The sequence below is a fragment of the Podarcis gaigeae genome, assembly GCF_964106915.1.
Source record: "Podarcis gaigeae genome assembly, chromosome: 4".
In the NCBI taxonomy this organism is placed as follows: Eukaryota; Metazoa; Chordata; class Lepidosauria; order Squamata; family Lacertidae; genus Podarcis; species Podarcis gaigeae.
The window spans coordinates 48,329,888-48,352,108 of record NC_139677.1 but is presented as its reverse complement, the minus strand read 5'-3'; the positions used below and the strand labels follow the sequence as shown (position 1 = coordinate 48,352,108).

At 39.4% G+C, this 22,221-nt stretch overlaps 1 protein-coding gene across 1 annotated transcript in view; it reads left to right on the top strand.

Moving 5' to 3' along the window:
• The window catches only part of CFAP47 (cilia and flagella associated protein 47), a 185,418-nt gene that overhangs the window by 143,523 nt on the left and 19,674 nt on the right, over positions 1–22,221 (top strand). The window contains exons 57-60 of the mRNA XM_083734113.1: positions 1,589–1,681; positions 9,620–9,779; positions 11,486–11,583; positions 16,392–16,544. Of these exons, the coding sequence (XP_083590239.1) occupies positions 1,589–1,681; positions 9,620–9,779; positions 11,486–11,583; positions 16,392–16,544 (504 nt within the window). The remainder of the gene's footprint in view (positions 1–1,588; positions 1,682–9,619; positions 9,780–11,485; positions 11,584–16,391; positions 16,545–22,221) is intronic.

Sequence of the window (22,221 nt, the reverse complement as noted above, 5' to 3'; positions counted from 1 at the left end):
AAACCACATATTTATTAGCATGGTGCTAATAACACCAAGGTTGCAGGTTTGATCCCCATATGGGACAGCTGCATATTCCTCCTGCATTGTAGGGGGCTGGACTAGATCAGGCATAGGCAAACTCTGCCCTCCAGATGTTTTGGGACTACAACGCCCATCACCCCTAGCTAACAGGACCAGTGGTCAAGGATGATGGGAGTTGTAGTCCCAAAACATCTGGAGGGCTATGTTTGCCCATGCTTTGACTAGATGATCATCAGCGTCCCTTCCAATTCTATGTTTCTATGATTCTATATATTCTGTATGAAAATAGGTGATGTTGCTTGGCTTATAATATAAATTCATTATTCCTTGGCTTGGAATATAAATTTCAGCAGTGAGTGACTGCTCTCAGTTCGAAGGCAAGCATTATGGCATCTCAGTTCTTCTCTACCTTGAATTTTAAAGAGAAGAAGTTCCAACTCACTTATCTAACAGCTGCAGTGTCTATAGTAGGGTGAAATGTCTCTCTTCCCCATAATCTGTAATCCATAGTAGCATGGCAGGTACTGGGGATTGTGTTTCTCTCAATCCTGCTCTCAAGATTTGGCCTTTTTGGGGGGCCATTACACTGTTAATCAATGGTGAGTCTGACTTAATAATAATAATTTTATTTATACACTACCCAGCCACTCTGGGCGGCTTCCTCTTGGTGGGCTGCCTGCAACTGGGCAAATGGCATTTAGCCAGCAGTGAGTTGGTTTTGCATTTTGGCTGGAGGGCTCCCTGGTTGCACTGCATCCTAACTGCCTCCAGGCTGGCAGATTGGAGTTTGGATTGCCCAGTGGTAATTCATCAGAGTTTGTATAACTTTATGTTTGCTGATTATCAGATCAAATTAATACTGATGATTTTCTCACTGCTGCAACACCAATTGTTTCTTTCTGGTATCATATTTTTCCATAGCTATGTATTGTGTGAGACTGAGCTTTATTTTTATTTTGTTGGTCGTATCGCCATGTAGTACAGTCATAATTAAATTTGATCTATCTGGGATGGATTAAATCACTTGTCTCCAGAAACTTCTATGCAGAATACAGCAAGAAGTAACATGTTGAGGTGCTGCAAATAGGCCTTTATGAATTTAGTTAAAATTTCAGTTTGGAATATAATTTCATAGAATTGGAGAGTTGGAAGAGACTCTGAGCGTCATCTCATCCAACTCTGTGCAATGCACGAATCTCAACTTTCTGCTTTAAAACCTCCGAGGAAGGAGAGTCCTTCTTTGCTATATATTTTTAAAGAACAAACATTTTTGCACATCCCTTTTCCAAAACTTTGGTTTTAGGGCGTATATTATTCCAAATAATTTTAATAGGATTCCATGAGCAGCTATAGTCATTTTTGGCATGCATAGGAGAACGATTAAAATGCAGAGAGACCTTAAAAAACTGTCATCTCCTATTTCAAAGTATACTTTGAAGAGCATTCATCAGTTCTTACATTAGAACAGCCTTTGATCACATTTCAACCTCCAGTGAATTCCTTTCCTTGAATGTGACATTGAAGCATAACAGAATTTTCTTTTTCTTTCCCTTCTTTTTATTAGATCAGGAGCATGTCATGCATAATCCCCATGCATCTGTATCCCACCAGTCCAATAAGGACAGCATTTTCTGGCTTTCCCTCAAGCAAAAGCAAGGTACACAATTGTATGGTTTATGTATGTTTTTGCAAAGTGATCTGCATAACGATTGAAAATATATATTCATTTATGTAGCTTAATTCCCATTTAACGAAACAATAAAAGCACAACTGTTTTGCTCTATTATATATTGTAGCGGTGGGATTCGTATTTGTTTAACATGGGTTGGGAGCTGTACTCAAGTTAGAGCAGGCATAGGCAAACTCGGCCCTCCAGATGTTTTGGGACTACAACTCCCATCATCCCTAGCTAACAGGGCCAGTGGTCAGGGATGATGGGAGTTGTAGTCCCAAAACATCTGGAGGGCCGAGTTTCCCTATGCCTGAGTTAGAGGAAGTATGGCCCACACAGAAAATGTTGAGAAGGAAATATTCCTCCCAGCATCCCAATTAAGTCTTAGATGAGTATTCATTGATGTGGTTCAGTTATGGTTATGGGTTTGATAGATGAGGTAGTCATTTGAGTTTTGCTGGAGAAGAATGTACTGGTAGGCAGTCTGCTGCTGGTTTACCTTATCCTATCAAAAGCCACCAAACAGAGAATTAGGTTGTTTATTGCCAAAGGTTGGTGCCAAAGGTTCCCATGATCTTTGTGCCTTCCCTTTCTCTGGAGTAGGAAGGTCCAGAGAAAAAAAATATATTCTACTGCCATCTTGTCCAGGAAATCCCATCCTGATAGTACAAACATTGCTGGCATAGGTGTAGTACTTGTTGAATATATCTTCCAGCTGTCCCATAACTCCAGATTATTTTGGGTCTCACTGCTTTGAATATATTGTTTACCTTCTCCATAACTCTTATAATCTAATAATATCATAACTCTAGTTCTCGACAAATGGAGTTATTTAAATTGTTCACTGTAGCGAAAGATTAATTTAATTAAAATGAATATATATACCCTATTTCAACACTGTCATTCTCTTCTTTTTGATACTCCATCACATATTCACTAGGATTAACAAACTTTTCTAAACATTATTATAGAAGAGATTATAAATCATTCAGATCACATATACAAACCTATCCCTTGCCATGATTAAAGGGAATTTAGATTTCCCAATTTACTGTTCTGAATAGTGGTATTTGGATTAGATAAAACTTGTGCTGTTAAACCTGTCTGAGTTAATATAAAAGGAATATTCTTATTACTCCTATATTTCAGTTTGTATTTAGCTATTCAGTTTAGAACATATTATTTCTACCCTGAGTCTCTTGGGCTTGCTGATCGGAAGGTTGGCGGTTCAAATCCCTGTGATGGGGTGAGCTCCCATTGCTCTGTCCCAGCTTCTGCCAACCTAGCAGTTTGAAAGCGCACCAGTGCAAGTAAATAAATAGGGATTGCTGTGGCAGGAAGGTAAACGGCATTTCTGTGTGCTCTGGTTTCCATCACGGTGTTCCATTGCACCAGAAGTGCTTTAGTCATGCTAGCCACATGACCCGGAAAGCCGTCTGTGGACAAACACTGTCTCCCTCAGCTTGAAAGTGAGATGAGCGCCGCAACCCCATAGTCACCTTTGACTGGACTTAACCATACAGGAGTCCTTTACCTTTACCTTATACTGCTACAAAATGAGTACAATATGTGACTTAAGGTTGAAAATATAATAAAATATTACATGCTTTTAATATACTTTGATAACGAAACAGATGGAGTTTTATTCCAATTGATTTTGGAATAAACATGCCCTGGTGTCTACAAAGGACAGAATGTAAATTTTAAAAAATTAAAAATTAAAATAGATTGATACTTTGATTTGCTACTGGTTTAGTGTTGTTGTTTTTTTAAAGCAATGTCATTTTTAGAACTTTGAAAGGAAGCGGATTATTAGAAATGTTATTTTATATGGTAGTAACAGGGGGCGTGGGTGGCGCTGTGGGTTAAACCACAAAGCCTAGGACTTGCCTATCGGAATGTCGGCGGTTCGAATCCCCGTGACTAGGTGAGCTCCCATTGCTCGGTCCCTGCTCCTGCCAACCTAGCAGTTCGAAAGCACGTCAAAGTGAAAGTAGATAAATAGGTACCGTGATGGCAGGAAGGTAAACAGCGTTTCCGTGTGCTGCTCTGGTTCGCCAGAAGCACCTTAGTCATGCTGGCCACATGACCCGGAAGCTGTATGCCGGCTCCCTCGGGCAATAAAGCAAAATGAGTGCCGCAACCCCAGAGTCGGTCATGACTGGACCTAATGGTCAGGGGTCCCTTTGCCTTTAACAGGGACCCTGCCATGTTTCAAATGCACAGATGCTAATAAAAACACAGTCGTTGTACCGTTCTGCTTCTGGATTATGGTACAGAAGTTGTCAGTTTTTAAATATCCTATAGAAAACAAATTAGAAAAAATGAGGAGCAAACTTTAGGTTTACAATTAAATGCCATTAGATGGGTTGGGTACTACTACTACTACTACTACTACTACTACTACTACTACTATTAGGATTCACTCTTCAGTCTATAAGCCAGTTAAGAATTAGATTTATTGTTTCACACAATGTGTCACTGCTTTTTCTGATGTCCATTCCTTCATACGTACCTGTGTACTATAGTAAAATGTCAATGTTTTAACATTACCTGCATCATCCTGTTTACATTTTAAATAGAAGTTACCTCCATTGAGTTCATAGGGACTTATCAAGCAAGCCTGACTGCAACTATTGATGTATTCAGGAAATTGAGAAGATTGTAAAGGCAGGATGTGAGTAACCCGTACTAGGTGTTACAGCGTAGGAGGAGGGAATTAGACACACGGCTGCCATCTTCATAAGTAGAAACATGTTTATCATAACCTCTAGTTGGGACCTGTCACTCTTATTAGCAAGAAAGCAAATAGTTTATTAATGTCACAGACCAATAAAATTCAGTACAAAGAGACACAACATTTAAAAGCAAATACAAATAATTATATATTTTTCTCCTCTCAAGAAGCCAGCAATATTTTTTCCTGATCTAATCACTCTTGGAACTTCCTCTCTTGCCAGTTATCAAGATAAGACATTTCTTATAAAATTCAAATATTTGAATTTAAACAAATTATTTACATCCTGCAATTTTATGAACATTTTACTCTGAAATATGAACATAGACAAAATATTGGTCTACTGGAATTGATATAACAGTTAATCCTTTTACTTATATATTGACTTGCAATACCTTAATGATATAAATGGAACTCTAAATATTTAGAATAATTGGGTGCAAAGATGCAAACATAATACAGTGGTACCTTGGGTTAAGAACTTAATTCATTCTGGAGGTCTGTTCTCATCCTGAAGCAAAGTTCTTAACCCAAGGTACTATTTCTGGGTTAGTGAAGTCTGTAACCTCAAGCGTCTGTAACCTGAGGTACCACTGAAACTTTAGAGGGTGTTTGTATCTTTCTCTAGCAGAAACCTTTATGCTACATACTTTCAAAATATGTGTAGCTAACAAATTGTCCCACAGTTGACGTATTAAAGTTGTAGCATTCTTTATGTTTATTCCTATACTGTTTGGCAATGTGTTCTTTAAACACCTCATTCTTAGACATATTTTCCTGGATGTAAGCCCACTTGATTCCAGCAGAACTTTGCTAAACGTGCAGAGAATCATGGCATTAATCTTGTATATGATAGTGTTAGTTGTAAGTGCACTTTTTATGATAAATTAATATTAATTGCCAGAATATGTGACTGGTTGTTTGTTTTCTTTCGGGGTTTTTTAGCAGCAGTTATTAATGGCCAATCTTTAAGCAGGCTTCATTTCAAAACAAAGTAAATTGCATTGTCACTGCATATTTCATTACTGATATCAGCGCTCAATCCATTTGTTCTGATCTAAACAGCAACTGGTTAACTTGCTTTTCTTTAATACCAGAAGAACAGCTTTTAAATTCAAGCTTTCAATCAGTGAAAGTGTATAGAGCTTCTGTTGGAAGTGCCAAGATCTTTATGAAAGATAAGCCTCATGAAACGGCAACCAGAGCTTGTAAATATTCTGTCTCTGGTAAATATTCTTTCCTGAGTTATGACAGTCGTATTAACAAATAGATGAAATGTTCATTGTGTTTTCTTTAAAAGTCTTTTCACAGTCCCTCTTGCGGACTTGCCTTTGAGGTCATTGCGGGTCAGAACATGACTGAGTCAGTGGCATCCTTTTAATGCTTGAACTGCTCCTGCCTCTTTATGCTCCCAGCACAGCACAAGCTGGGCAAGTTTTCCAAGGGGGAGGTAGGATACATACTGCACTGTTTCTTCTTGGCTGTCTTTTCAAGTGGTATGGATGCAACTCCCCAGTTACAAACACTATCTAAAAATTTCTGGTAGAGAGGCTTTTTGCTTCAGGTTTTCTCTATAGCAGTAGACAAACAGCATCTTGGTGGCCCCCTGCAAGCCATTCATGCAAACCAGGTGGTGATCTGCTTCTAGAGATTTTCACATCCAACTGCTTACAGGTCTTTTGTTTGTTTGAAAAAGAACAAGAGTGTTTGATATTGTGGTGGAAATGATCAGCAGCAAAGACATTTTTACTGCTTTAATTTCACATTTAACACCATCTGTTTAAAAAAAATGTGAGATGGGCTTGGGACAGGGGAGGATGATAATAATAATAATAATAATAATAATAATAATAATAATAATATAATATTTGTATTCCACCCATCTGGGTGGGTTTCCACAGTCACTCTTTTCATAGTCCCACTTGTTTTGGTACCGTTTCTTGTGTTTTTGTTTTCAAAGAGTAATTAAAAAAATACTCCTTGTATTAGTTGCCTAATGATATTAAGCACTATAAGATCTTGCCTTATATTGCTCACAAAAATGAGTAGTCCACTTGGTGGGGGCATGCGGGCGTAATGTGAGCTCACCTGATCCTCCCCATCCTGACCAATGTGAGAACTGTTGTCTGCTGTGAAATCTGCAGATTGCTGGTTTCTATCAGGTCATGTAGATTCACTTATAAAGGCTGCCTCTCTCCATTCGCATCAAATTCCAGAGATGCCCTTTCCATTGAGCTCCATTTGCATCCCAAAATAGGCACTTTCCCCACCTGCCTATACATGCAGCTATGCATATTGCTTGATTGTAGAAATGGCTGTTGGGAATGATTGTACTTGATGGCATATCATGAGGTCAGCCAGGCTTTTTTATGTACATTTCCCTCTGAGAGCATAGTGACAGCATCAAGTCTTGTTGCCCCCAGGGGGACTTCCTGCTACTAAATTATTTTCAATGCATGCAATGACAGGAACTCATGTGTTAGCTGGCAGTTTGTTGGTGGCTGTAATTACTTTTCTAAAACTACCAAGAGAAGACTGAGGGGCATATGTTAAACTCCAAAGAACTAATTGCAGTTTTTAAGGATTTGTGTTCATCTCCTAAAAAAAACCAAACCCCTGCACTGAACCAAGACAGGGTGGGCTTCCCATGTCAAACTGAGACAAGGCAAAATTGTTAAATTGAGGAGCCGTGATAACACAAAAATCTTTGTATGTTAAGTTGTTCATGCAAGTGGATTGCTTATGTGAATATTCATTTATTTCCATGTCTTTTGAAGATGACTACAATAACAAAGCATAAAGATAGCACCACATAGAGTGCATTACTGTGGTTGAGGTTGCCAGTATGTGGATCATTGTGGCTAGGCTATTCTGAATGGCAGCTGTACTTTCGATTTGGCCCACTGAGCCCCTGGCATGCACCTGTGATGTCCTTTGCATGCTGGCAGCTAGCTGAGTGGGGGATTTATTTTTTTTCATGACCTGGTACAATCCAGGTCAAGGTAAAAACTCAGATGGATTCAGTTGTCCCTGAATTTCGTAATGGTTCTGTAGGAATCAGAGCCAGTGGCCAGATTATTATAACATTAAAAAGAAATGTTTTAAACAAAGTAGACTTTTAGCACAGCTAACTCGCAACTTATGCGGGTTCCTGGCTCTTGCGCGTATAAGCAGAATTGCACTTCCTTGGTTTCTCAACAGCTGATGCCGCCAACACCACCTTGTGTTTGAGGCCCATTCTGCAGTCTGAAGCTCTCCCAACCACCTCTTCCACACTCCAGTCTCTCCAAACCTCTCTGCATGTCTCTCTAGCTTCTTTAGATCACCCTCTCTAACTGCCTCTTCCTCACCCAAACACTCTCAAGCATGCGTTGTGAGTTACCCGTATTTACTTGGAATGTGAAAGGTGCCCTGCCCTATTTTAGGAGATTCCCCCTACCCACACTGTTCAGGAGGGCTCTATCAACCAACCACACAGGTTTTTCTGGGGCTAAGCAAGAGGATACTGTGGGAGGAGGACATAATAACATCTGCCAAGCTTCCCTCTGCTTACTGTTCTTAGGGTTCAGCCCATTGACAGGTTTTTAAACTGTTGGTGTCAATATCAGATAAAACAAGCTGTTGTTGAAACGTCATGAAGTTGTGCTTCTGGTAGCTGCTTTTTCCAAAGTGTGTTCTTGTATTTTGATGGAATATCAGACATGATTTCTCCAATGACTACTCCTGCACCCAAACCTAGATCGTTCCAGGTTTTGATAAATTACAGTGGTACCTTGGGTTACATACGCTTCAGGTTACAGACTCTGTTAACCCAGAAATAGTGCTTCAGGTTAAGAACTTTGCTTCAGGATGAGAACAGAAATCATGCTCCGACTGCGCAGCAGCAGCAGCAGGAGGCCCCATTAGCTAAAGTGGTGCTTCAGGTTAAGAACAGTTTCAGGTTAAGTACGGACCTCCGGAACGAATTAAGTACTTAACCCAAGGTACCACTGTACATGCTAAGTGGTAGGCAGACAACTTCCGTAGGCACTAAATGTACTTTACCTTTTAGAGTACATTGGGGAAATCAGTACCTGCAAGACAAGTAGGAGATGGAATCTGCATCTCTTTAGTTTTGGAGTGAAAACCCTGCTGGCTTCCCATGGAGGAACCACCAATAAACTATGTAAGGAAAACTTTCCTTTGACACACTGTACCTGAAACACAAGACACTTTTGCTCTTCTAATCAAACACTTGAATTTCTGTTTCCATCTATTTTGAATATTTATAAGGTAACAAATATAATTTATAACAGAGATAAAATATTTAGATAAGACTGGCACAACTCTACATAGCACCACTGTTTTGATTTTTAGAAGCCAAGCACTGCTGTGTAAATTGTAAAAACCACCATACCACAAAACTCCAATTAAAAGACAATTTGCCGTTTCTTTTGAGACAAACACACACACATGGAATTTTCCAGCGGAAAACTGTGTCACTTTTTAACCAATTTAAATGTGCTTCTTTATATACCAGAAGCACGGATTCTCAAACTTTCTGTCCACAGAGTCTTCTTGAAAATGTTGAAAATTTTACTGAACTCAGCAGTTGCAAAATGTCAGCCAAGAAGGGGAGGTCAGCCCACATTATGGTCCACAGTTTGAGAAATACTATACCAAAGTGTTATTTCCATGAAACTGACACTGAATATATAGGGGATGCCTTATGAGGAACGGCTAAGGGAGCTGGGCATGTTTAGCCTGGAGAAGAGGAGGTTAAGGGGTGATATGATAGCCATGTTCAAATATATAAAAGGATGTCACATAGAGGAGGGAGAAAGGTTGTTTTCTGCTGCCCCAGAGAAGCGGACATGGAGCAATGGTTCCAAACTACAAGAAAGAAGATTCCACCTAAACATTAGGAAGAACTTCCTGACAGTAAGAGCTGTTCGACAGTGGAATTTGCTGCCAAGGAGTGTGGTGGAGTCTCCTTCTTTGGAGGTCTTTAAGCAGAGGCTTGACAACCATATGTCAGGAGTGCTCTGATGGTGTTTCCTGCTTGACAGGGGGTTGAACTCAATGGCCCTTGTGGTCTCTTCCAACTCTATGATTCTATGATTCTATGAAATTTCTGGCATGATGGTGAGTAGTTGACAAACCACTCTTTTCACAATATGTGTTTAAATTACTTATTGTATTTTTAGGAATTGTTTTGGCTCCAAAAAACAAGTTGGATATTCCAGTATTCTTTGCACCTCACTCAATGAAACTGTATGAAGTTGTGCTGGTTATTAAAGTTGAAAAGTTGGATGCTGATAAATGGTCTTACGATGACACCTTCGAATTAAGCAAAGCACTAACAAGGTAAACATTTTAGTCACAGAGGAGATAAAATTGATATCTGCTATTATTTGAAGTAAAAAATAATTGTGAGCTCTATCACTTTAGAAGATTGTTTATTGTAGTATTTATATATTGCTATAAATGTTGCAATGGTTAGAAATGGTTAGAATTTACTAAGTCTAGAATGATTTTTCACACTTTGCAAACCTTTTAAGTATTACTGTACATCGAATCATAGAACTGTAGAGTTAGAAGGGATGCTGAGGATCATCTAGTCCAACCCCCTGCAATGCAGGAATATGCAGCTGTCCCATATGGGGGATCAAACCTGCAACCTTTGAGTTATCAGCACCACACTCTTGCCAACTGAGCTATCTAGGGCTTATTAGATTGATATTATTGAATTTAGAGGTGTGAAGATGCTAGCTGATATGATAGTACCCTGCCCCTGGAGAAAAGTGGTAGAGAGCAATGCACCTGGATTATGTTCCAAGTATTCTCTCTGCCAGCCTTAGAAACTCAGTCCTCTGAAAACAGCCATCTTGCAGAACAAATCTTAGCTGGCTATCCCAGCAAATCTTCTCAAAGTTTTTGTTTTTTAAGAACTTTCCCCCCATTATTCAAAATACAAATCGTAACAATGATGCCCTCTGGATAGCTGAAACTGAAGTGGTGGCTCTGGAACTTGACAAGATTGCTTCTAGGTGTTTTCTAGAAAGCGGCATATAGACTCCACTGTTTTCTGAGCTTTTGAGGACAATTGAACTATTGTGATGACAGCTACAGCACAAATGATGGGGGATTAGAGTTGAATACAACTGAATGCATGTTAGACCTCATGTTAGTATCTACTCTGTGGCAGTAATGAAAGCTTTCTTTCTTCAGTATGACTGAATCTGTGCAGGGTCATCCAGCATAGATCTTCTGAATGGTGAGAGACTCCTACCAAGGAAGTTAATGGAACCTTCAGTAGTCTGCTGCCACTGATTTGCTAAACACCTTAAAGATTAAGGCCACTGCATACAATTCTGACTTGGAAGCTGCAGTTACAATAGTAATGGTCTGTGATGTAGCTATGGCTCTGTCTGGTCAGGCTGATATGGATACCTCTCCACTTGTTCACCCAGGGGGTATGGACAGGATACTCAGAGCCACATATGTACTCAGCCTGTTGCCCTTGATTGATAGTGGTGGTTGTACCAAACTGTTTAATTGATATACTTTGAGCAATGAATTTTGTAATCTGTATTTTAAATTATTTGATTGTAGTAATTATTTTGATGTGTTATGCTTCCAGTCTGTTACCTCCTTTGACTATAGTTCTCTATAGAAAAGAAGAGTAAATAGTTGAGGATAGGATGGTAGCAAAACACAATAGCCACTATCTTAGAATATATTTGTGTCCAACTCCAACTGAAAACAAATTTTACTGCGCAGATTAACTTCTGACATGATTCATTTAATTATCTTTGTTTTGATTTAATGACAAGTGTTAATAAGAAGTCTATTTATGATCGTCCTAAGAAGTGGATTTAAAAACAACCAAAAGCCTTTTACTTCAGTGTTCCAAAAAAGTTAGCACCTTCTGGAAGCTGGTCCCACTGAACAAATTTCAAAATGGTCACAAAGCATTGCTGGAAATCTTGGTTAATTGTATTGTTAATATCACTTGTATCAATGTTTTAGAGTAATCATATTCATATGTATATATTACTTCTGTTTCTCAGCAAAACTGTAATAATGAAGGATGAAGTCATCCGGGGAATTCGTTGGATCTATCCAATTCATGGAATTCCTGAATCACCACCCTATAAATCTGCACCAGGTACATATGAGCCAAGAACTGCAAACTTTTCTTATATAAATGGAAATAGTCCCCCCACCCAGCTATAATTCAGTCTGGAAATAGTTGGAGCCATGGTCCCTAACATTTAGGTGACTAAATAAATAAACAAACTGGCTCTTCCTAAATGTCTCTTTCTGACCTCTAAATTCTTTTGAATGTTGCTGTAGCCTACACTCAAATAAGTCAAAAGGCTTATTTGTAACTTGCATCCCAATTGAAACGTGTTAGGAGGACTTTTTATTTCTGTTTATTACCTGAATGTTTCTAGCATGGCTGTAACATAAATTGTCTGCTAAGCTCAGAAGACAAATGAAGCAATTAAAATACAATATGAAACACAGATTTTAAAATGGAGAGGGCCAAGACATATTTCAAAGTCTTGGATGAGCAAAATGGTTCTGTCACCAAAAAGGACCACTAAGATAGCACTGGAGAGGCCTCTTTGGGAAGACTGTTTCATAACAGGGTGCCACTACCAAAAAGTCCCTCTCCTGGGGGGTTACTTACCCCACTTCAATCAATCTATATGGATATGGTTTATAAGTATTTCAAAGTATTTTTCTATATACATCTTATACTTTTACTTTTAATCATATGATTATTTCAGTTGTTAGTTGCTTAATGCACAGCAGTCTCTAGGAAGCGTAGAATAAATACACAAAAAAGTTAAAACATAAACATCCCTCAGTAATAAATAATTATAGAACACCAAAGCAACAAATACTTCAAAAAGCAGCAGGAAAAAATTACATAGCAGATCCAAACAGAACCAGCAGGGAAGCCAACAGTAGCTCCAGTTAACAGCCCACTCAGCTTGCCCTATCAAATGCTTGAAAAAAGAGGAAGGTTGGCAAAAAGATAAGTCAGCACCAGGTGGACCTCATTGGGGAGAGCAGTCCCTTGTTGCCATTCTCCTAAGGACTAATGAGTCTCGGTAGGCTTATGTCGGGACAGGTGTTGGGTCAGATATTAGGCTTCCAAGCCATATGGAGCTTTATAGGTTAAAACCAGCACTTTAAATTTGGATTGGAAATGTCTAAGCAGCCAGTGAGTCCTGCCAAGACTAATGTTATACAGTCAGATTGCTTATTCCCTGTCAGCAGTCTGATTCCAACATTCTGAACTAGCTGCAGTTTCTGAACCATTTCCAAAGGCAGACCCACATAAAGCAATGCATGGGCTGTAATTCAGCAGTGCTGATCTCTCTATGTAGCAATGGGTTCCTCTTGTTCAGAATGAGAGACTAAATCTTTTGTGGCTCCAGCTAGCTGTGTACTACAGGGTTATCATTCAGTAAGGCTAACAGATAGCAGTTCCTCTCTGAATATTGTTTAGTAGGGAACATGAGTGGAGAATGCTATTATAATCATGTCCTGCTTGTGGGAGCAGAATGCTGGACCAGGTGGGCCTCGGGTCTGATCCAGCAGGGCTGTTCTTATGTGAGACCAGTGAAAACCAGTTTGCTACTTAGGTGACAGCAGATGTTGGGAATATAGGAAGTTGCATTATACAATCACACTGTTTCTCCAGCTAGTTTAATATTGTCTAAATTATGCGGCTCTTCAGGATTCTAGATCGGAATCTTTTCCAGCCCTCTGTTGGGCATCAGGGATTCAATCTAGGATGTTCTGCATAAAAAGGTACTCTAGCCTTCCCCAGAACTTCTAGAAAGGGTGGTATTCTGCGTTAAGCCTAGTCAGAGTAAACCCTTTTGATGTTGCTGAGCATAACTAACTTGGGTACATTAATTTCAATGGGTCTACCATTTAAGTAGGTGCAACCAATAGTGCATAGTTATACATAAGCAAAATGCACTGAATTCAGGTATATGTATTACCATAGAGCGCTATGTGGAATATTGCAACAACAAATATATTCTTAAAAGCAGTTCTGGGAAAATAAGTTTCTGTGTAACAAAACGTTAACCATATCAGTTTATTTCAAATTGGGGATAGTATGCCAAAAGTATATACATTAATTTCTTAGCTAAAGCACAATTACAGAATTAATTTGTTCCTTGGGTACCTATTAAGAACATTGGAAATCAGCTTAATGATGAAGCTAATAGCCTTTATAAAAGCACACCACGTGGGCTGATAAGGGCACTTCAAAATGTGTGAGTCAATTATATACAAAAGCTTTTGTAAAGGAATGAAAACAATAGTCTGTCTTGGTGTTTGAAGGTAATTGAGAGACTTACTGAGGAATGAAATTATTGAACTTAATGGGATAGATATTATTCGTACTGCCATTGTTCTAATTTGTTAAAGACCTTTAACTTGAAGAAAAATGCCAGTATAATCTTAATTACAGATTTCATCTCATTAATTTGCAGATTAATTAATTAAGGATGGAATGCTGAATATTACCACCAAATCTTTTCTTTCGTTCTTTCTTTGCACAGCATGGCACCCTCATAAAGTACTATAATGACAAATGTGTATATTGGTATTCTTTAAGTTAGTTGTATAGTGCATGGAAGAAAATCCATTCACATGGATGTTTTGAGAAAGTAAAGATAGACAATGAATGTACATACCATGTTACCCCAGAATAAGCATGTGTTTTGGTCCAGATAGTCAGTAGTCCAATGTCTGCTCTTCACACTTTGCACCTGGGGTCCCCAACATAACAGTCAACCACCAAGGCCTCCTGCCCTTCTCTATCTTAAATTATTTTTAAATTGCTTTTTTTTTTGCCTGAAGAAGGCTGCCTGTTTGCAGGGTGGCAATGGCTGCCTGCTTATTTTTGTCTGTTTTTGTGATTGTAGGTGTTTTGCCTATGGGTGGCTGGGGGTGGGGGGCTTGTCTGAGCATCACCAGTTCATCTTTTGTGAAATATCTATTTTTGTGATACCCGCAAAAATTCCTTAAATTTTGAAATGTACCCCCAGGTCCAAAAAGATTGAGGACCCTTGCTTTGCACTACAATAAAGAAGCAGTGATGGGATTTGTGTTTTTCATGAAGGTCTTAATTCAACAGTACACTTTTTAAGCCAATTTAAACAAATGAACTGTCCTTTGGATTGTGACTGCACTCAGCATGACCACATTTGCAGTGCCAGCTCTACTCAGGGATTGCTAGCTCAATGCTAAAGAGCTGAACTAAGAATGTGGGATGTGCCCTTAAGCTGTTGTTTAGCAATCATGAATTGCTTATAAGACATGCTGCATTTTATAATCACAAGCCACCATATTTTAATATTTTAAGCTGAAAGCTTCACAAAACACATGCAGTATTTATGGTTCACTCACTATTGACTTCATGTGCAGTCAGTTTTGTGCCCAGGTTTCAGAAGTGGGGTGGGAAAGGAAATCAATAATTACAATGAGACAGTTAATGGTTTTAAAGTGGTCAAAGCTTTCTTATTGTGTGCAGCTGAAGATATACCAGGTAGAGCCTGGTGTTTTCTTTAAAATTGCTGTACTTAGGTTATTTCAAAATGGACAAGACTTTATAGTAGTAGTACCTATGGTAGTGATAACAACAACAACAAATAATTATTATTTGCATCCTCTTCTACATATGCATTCATAGTGGGGTATATTTTGGTCTAAGAGGTTTAGTTTGGTCAGAATTGAGTATAGTGGTACCTTGGGTTACAAACGCTTCGGGTTACAAACGCTTTGGGTTACAAACTCTGCTAACCCAGAAATAGTACCTTGGATTGCGAACTTTGCCCCAGGATGAGAACAGAAATTGCGTGCTAACGGCAGCGGGAAGCCCCATTAGCAAAAGCACACCTCAGGTTAACAACGGTTTTGGGTTAAGAAAGGACCTCTGGAACGAATAAAGTTCGTAACCCATCATACCACTGTATACACTTCTAGGTAAGGTAAAGGGTAAAGGGACCCCTGACCATTAGGTTCAGTCATGACCGACTCTGGGGTTGCATGCTCATCTCGCTTTATTGGCCGAGGGAGCCGGCGTACAGCTTCTGGGTCATGTGGCCAGCATGACTAAGCCGCTTCTGGCAAACCAGAGCAGTGCACGAAAACGCCGTTTATCTTCCCACCGGAGTGGTACCTATTTATCTACTTGCACTTTGATGTGATTTCGAACTGCTAGGTTGGCAGGAGCAGGGACCAAGCAACGGGAGCTCACCCCATCACAGGGATTTGAACCACCGACCTTCTGATCGGCAAGTCCTAGGCTCTGTGGTTTAACCCACAGCGCCACCCACATCCCCATACACTTCTAGAGTTAATGCTAAATACATTACTGGTAAATGAGCCACTATAGCAGTTAGCAGGCCATGAAAATTTTGCCCCATGTTTTTTAGACTCATCTACCCATGCACTATCTGAAACAAAGGGGCGCATTGGTTGCCAGATGCGATTTTTTCCCAGCCCCACTATCATGATTTGACTCACCAACTTGATCATAAAGTAACAAAATACTGTCATAGCTGAAAACTCATTTAAAAACAAAATATAATAGCAGTTAAAAAAAACAAAGACTTTTTTTCATCTAAAACTGATATAGCAGCAGCTAGAATCAGATAATCAAATGTTATAAGCCTATTGAAACAGAAATCTCTAACTTCTGACAGGTAGTTGTTAAAGTGGGGAACATATCTCAGTTGGAAGGGTGCTGTAAAGTTGTGCAGCTGCCATTAAAAAGACCCCATCTCTCATGCTCACTCACCAAACATCTTATGATTGTAACTGAAACCTCTCATGATCTTTGGGACATGTGTCTTCTGCATAATGTAGTCAGGTGTAATGTGCTCTCAATATGAGCTCCTTTTATTTCAGAGAACTAATTATACAAAATATTTTTCCTAGCTGTTGTATGCTGCAGAGCCCGCAGTAGACTGGATGAAAGAGTAGAAGTGCTGTTAACTGGTGTAACACCTGCAACATCTGGTACACCTATTGTCTCAGACAGTATAATTATAGCTCCTTCCAAAAGCAAGTCCATCACTATTAATGATGAAGGTAAGAGAAATAGAGCACAGAAATTATTTATCCCAAATGAATTAGCACTCCTACAGCTGTCTCAAATCAAGATAAACTTAAAATCATTTGTAGAATTTCTGGGCTAAAATACATTGGCAGAAAAGAATGTACCTCATGGGACAAAAATGATTCAATCAGTGTAAGACATAGAAAGGCAAAATGAAGACAGGTAACTCACATCTAACACTTATTTTACTTATGCAATCACAGCTTTGCACAGGTGGGAATAAATGGAGAATGGAGGAAACCCACTGTTCATTAATTTATTACCCCACCTACACTGCTGCGATGAGCTGGGCTCGCGGGCTCATCCAACTTTGGGAAAGAGGCAGGAGGGTTCTGGGACCCTGCCCAGAGCCCATGTACCTCCTTCCCAAAGCTAGGCAACCAGCCTTCTACCTTGTGGGGGTAGGGGCAGTAACAGGGGTTCTTAGCTTTTTGCATTTTTGTGTTTATGTGTGGTCCCCCAAGAACTGAAGCCTCACATAACATGTGAGTTACCCGTACATAAATGCCACAATTGTTAGCCAATCTGATGAAGGGAGGATTTAAATTATGCATAGAGTTTGAACCTGAAGTAAAAGTCATCCGCTAAACTTGATTCAAAGAGAAACTCAACAGTTTAACCTTTTTATTAACCCAGACTATGCATGACCACCTTTGACATGTCAGAAGGAGGGGATACAAACCTAGCTCTCCTGAGGAGGGCCCTTGAGACCTCAGGGTGTCTTTGTGACAAATGTGTTTTTCACAGTACAGTGTCTAGTCAAGTACAATATCCTCTCAAATTGAGTTATGTAATCCTTTGTATTTAGAATTGTCAATATTGCCATGTGAGTTAATATGCTGTTGGTTTCATATCAAAGACTGTGGTTACCGTTCTTTCATAATAACAAGGTAGCACATGCTTGGTGTTTAGAAATGTGTCCTATAGGTGAGTTAAACTCTGTTTCATTTAGTTTCCTAAATACCGTAGTGTTTAAATGGAATTTAGTAAAATGTGCTTACCGCAACACAGTGACCACAGTTTGAAATGTTTCAAGTGTTGATGTGTGTGTCCTACATGAAGATAACGATATTTCATGATTAACAGTAGATTCTCTTACATATTGCAAGACACTGGTTTGGAATACTATAACTTTTAAGGCAAGTAATGAGGTAAAAAATACTTTGACAGAAAAAAATAGCAGGATCAATTATTTTTTCTGACTTCTCTCAATAGCATTATAATGTCATTATTCCTAAATGAATGTGGTAGAATGTGATGCCTTTCAGTAAGTCAGATTTAATGGTGCTTTTAGTATTCTTCAAGCAACCACTGAAAACATACATGCACATTAAAAGCTCTAGGATAGCAGCTTGGCAAGTTCTCTCTCTCTCTCTCTCTCTCTCTCTCTGACACACACAAACTGAAAAATTCTGCATCAGTCAGAGTGTGGCAAGCAGTTTTTATACCCAAAGATCTATGATGATAATTATAGGAATTTCACATTTAAATAGTCACAACTGTGGTTCAGGATTTGAATTATTTAGATGTGAATAAATTCTTAAGTTACGAAACTTTTCCAGGCCTTCCTATAGCCTGTCATTGTGATTTGAAATTCTACTGACAGTTATATTAAAATTCATTAGGAAAAGGCATGCCTATGCCTTAAAAGGCCAGATTCAATGAAAGCATTATCTCAAAATTAAAGGCTTAGGTAGGATTCATCATTTAATGGTTTTGTTAATAAGTGAATTACAGCACCAGCTATTCTAATGTTCAAAACTCTAGAATATTTGAGGGTACTGCAAACTTTACAATACAATGCCACAAAAGACTTACAGCGCAAACAAGCTTAATGTTGGCAAACTCTTCCTGCAAGTGGCTCCATGGACATTCTAATAGTGATATATTTTCAATGCACACCTTTGCTCTTAGCAAGCTATACCAGCAGATCAAGAGATGCAACTGGGCAGGTTGAGATAAAAGTGTCCCCCAGTCACCATTGACATCACCCTATGGACTCTGTTTTATATCTTAAGGACCCAAGTTTATTCCAGCATCTGCTGTTTTGTCTGCTCACCAGTAAAGTTTTTGAACTGAGAAAAGCCTTGTGACCTCAGTGGGAAGAACTTTTGTTTGTGCAGGTTGGAAGGAAGGAGTTAACAAAAAGGGATGTCAAGCTTTTGTGGAGAAGAATGGGAGAATGGAAGGGAGCTTTAGGACTGATCCCACCACCCGCTACACTGAGAGCAGCTGGAAATCTCCAAGATGGAGAGCATTTGTAATCCCTGCCTTGTTTCTGCAGATGGCAAATGAAAAGAGAAGTGGTGATGCAGGGACACCTTGCCAGTCTTCACTAGGGCAGCCAGACATCTATTTATTCAATTTGTTTAGTTAAAATTACACCCCGCGTTTCACTTTATTTGAGTCTCAAAAAAGCTTAGAAAGAATTATTATTCTTATAATATATTTATTTATACCCTGCCTTTTCCCCTGACAGGGTACTCAAGGCAGGTAAAATAGGAACTGCTGAAAACATAGAGGAATCATGAAAAAACAAACTATTAAACATCAATAGAATTAAAACTATATGATATATATAAAGATCTGTTAAAAACATAGAAATAATTACAATAAAATCAACACGGCACCAGCCATTTCATTAAAAGCAGCCAGTTCCCCAAAGCCTGTTGGAATAAGGTGGTTTTCTCTTCTGCTTTCTCTCATTTCTTGAAAGAAAGATGTTGGTGATTATGGAAATAACAGGAACATTGTTCTAAAAAGAGAAAAGAAGAATATGGTTTGAAAACACAGGAGACATCATAACTTCTATAGGCAGTTTCAGCTCCCTTATCATTGACTTAGTGGCCGGGGTGCATTCCACTGAGGCGGTTCAGTGCAATAAAGCAAGACTTTCCCATTGCTTGATGTTCATTTGGGGGTGAACAGGCATTGTGCTTTGCTGCTCCACTACAGGTGTTAATTAGGTCACAGTGCTAAGATAACAGATGCTCTCTTTTGGCATTCACTTGCTACATGTGATGCAAATGGCGCAAGGGTGACTGGGGCATGCTGCCAATACAGGACCTGGGCAACATGAGCCATCTTTGCTGGTGCCAGGGACCCCTTTCCTCCCTCATCTGGTTCTTTTATTATTTTTTTAAAAAAACCTATTAAATTTTTGTACAAACCTTTACCTTTGGGTACATGAAGGACTATTTGTAAGTAAGTACAGCATCATTTCTGATCATGGGGCACTTCTGTTAAGTCATCAGCCATAGCTTCCAATTTTCTGGCTTTTTGGAGCTTGAACTAGCATGAGAGTCTTATTTCCTCTTTGCAATCTCTCTCTCTCTCCCCCCCCCCCCATATTTTTCTCTGCCTCCACTTGAATCATCACACATGAACATCCTTTGCTGGCTATAAAGCGAGATTCCCCCTGCCTTCACATTTAAACAGTTTCCCATGACATTAGTTGGTAGTCTGGCACAGTGCTGCTATAATAGCTCTGCAGTATTTCCATCTTACGGAATTATTCTGAGAAACAAAGCACATGCAAGTCTTTAGATACATAGATATATATGGCTCTCTGTGTTCAGAAATGCTTATTTCTGATTAAGACTGCTCCCTCACCAACTGTCAGAATGCTAACATGAGAACTGCTCTGCTTGACTTATGTAATATGATGAGCCCATTGACTTGAATGGGCTGGGTAATTTAACACCTGCTTTACAAATATTAACTCAAAAAGCTAATCTCAATGGTATTTAGCCTGTTCACTTGCTATTGAGGAAATCTGGTTTATTCAGCCATTCCCACCTCCCTAATTTCTCTCTCCTTATCCCTAGGGCCTGGCAGAAACCAAGCTTTGGGGCCCGAGGTAGATTTGGAAAATGAGAAATTGTTATAGGCAACACCTCCCAATTTCCCCAAATAAATTCCAGTTTATCTCTCAATCCACTTATTTCCCCTCGGCCGGCAAACGCCCCATCACCACACTGGGCCTTCACTCATAGTGTATGGTTGTGGAGTGTAGTGTGTTTACATGTTAACGTGGGTAGATGAGTCCTCCTCACCTTTTGCTATGGTACCATGCAGCCATGTCTGTGAAGTAAACTTCTTGTTTCTTCCTTGTAGCATCTTGACCCCTCTTCACTTTCGTTTACAATAATCTGTTATCCCTTTCTGTGTAATTTCTTATGAACCAAAAGCTTACTCAGTTGTTTAAATACCCCCCCCCCCCCCCGATGAGTCACACATTCTATGGTACTGTGTGTTTAATTGTATGCATATATGTTGTTGTGCATCACCTTAGTATTTTATGAGTGGGCGGTATATTTTAATTAATAACATAAAAAGGCAAGGCTGTAAATAAACTTTAAAATGGATTTGAAGTTAGTTAAGGTGAGGTTCCTTTTATCTTAATAAAGCACTTTTGAATTTTTGTATTGGTCTGAGATTCCCGCATGAATGCAAATGACAAAAAATACAAAATAAACCTAGAACATTTTAGGAAATATACATAAAAATTACATTTCTATAAATGAAAGCTGCAGCGTATCTGCAGTTTTGATACCCCGTGACAGGAAGATGATTTGAAGCTTTGCAGATGGGGCTAATAATTAAATTTTAAGATAAGCAGCTGGCTAAGAGTTTTATAGAAACACCACAGGCATGGAATGAAATTGCTATACTGCAGTATATTCATATTTAAGCTATTTTTAAAAAACAAACAGTGGAATATCAATTTGGCAAAAACAGTTACTCCCATAACTGTTATTTAAAGCAAGTGAGAATAAGCATGCTCCTCCCAGTAGTATAACATTTGTCTCCAAAAACAACAGCTGAGTGAAGATTTATTTAGTCCTTTTGCCAGCTTCCACCTTTGCAACTTATCATTGGTTATTAGTCGGGCCTGTCAAATTCTCATCTCCTAGCATATTGACAAGGCACAAATCAAGAAGACATTCAGAGAAAGAGGAACTAGCACAACATTTGACATTGACATCCATTTTGGCAGAAGGTTTTGCGCTTTTTAAAAAAACAAAAAGAAAAATGGTTTCTCTTCAAATGCTGGAGTGCAATGCATTTGAAATCAGTTACGTGTTCAAACCCAGAGACCTCCCCCCTAAATAAGTTCACACTTGACTCAAATTTTAGTTTGGTTTATGGCAGAATTAAGGCCACAACTTTATTGATTACAGAAAGTGAGTGGTTGCATAGGCTCTGGTTCGACTAGCTCCCTGCACCCTTGCAGGTAGCGCTGACCCAGGGTTCCAGCACAGGTCAGCCAAGGGTGAACACCTGGATGGGCAAAAAGTCAGGAACAATGTCCACCACCCAGATGTCCCCCTGGACTCAGGCACTGGCACAACCCCCTCACAGGGGTTGACCAAACCATTTGAGTCCCTGGATTCCTTTAACGGAATACCCTTCACATAGGGATGGCGAGAGCGTTCCCCCATCCCTGTCACCTGAACCACAGCCTATCTGCAACCTTACAAGTTGTGACGATTTGCTACGCAGCAGGCGAAACCCAAATGGCAACAGCCAATCAGCTAAGTGGGGGAAATTCCTGCCGTGCCTCTATCCCAACAACAGACGACACAGGATGGCATAGCAAGGTCAAGTGCACAAGCCCTAAAAATAGGGAGAGGTGGGCGGGTGTTC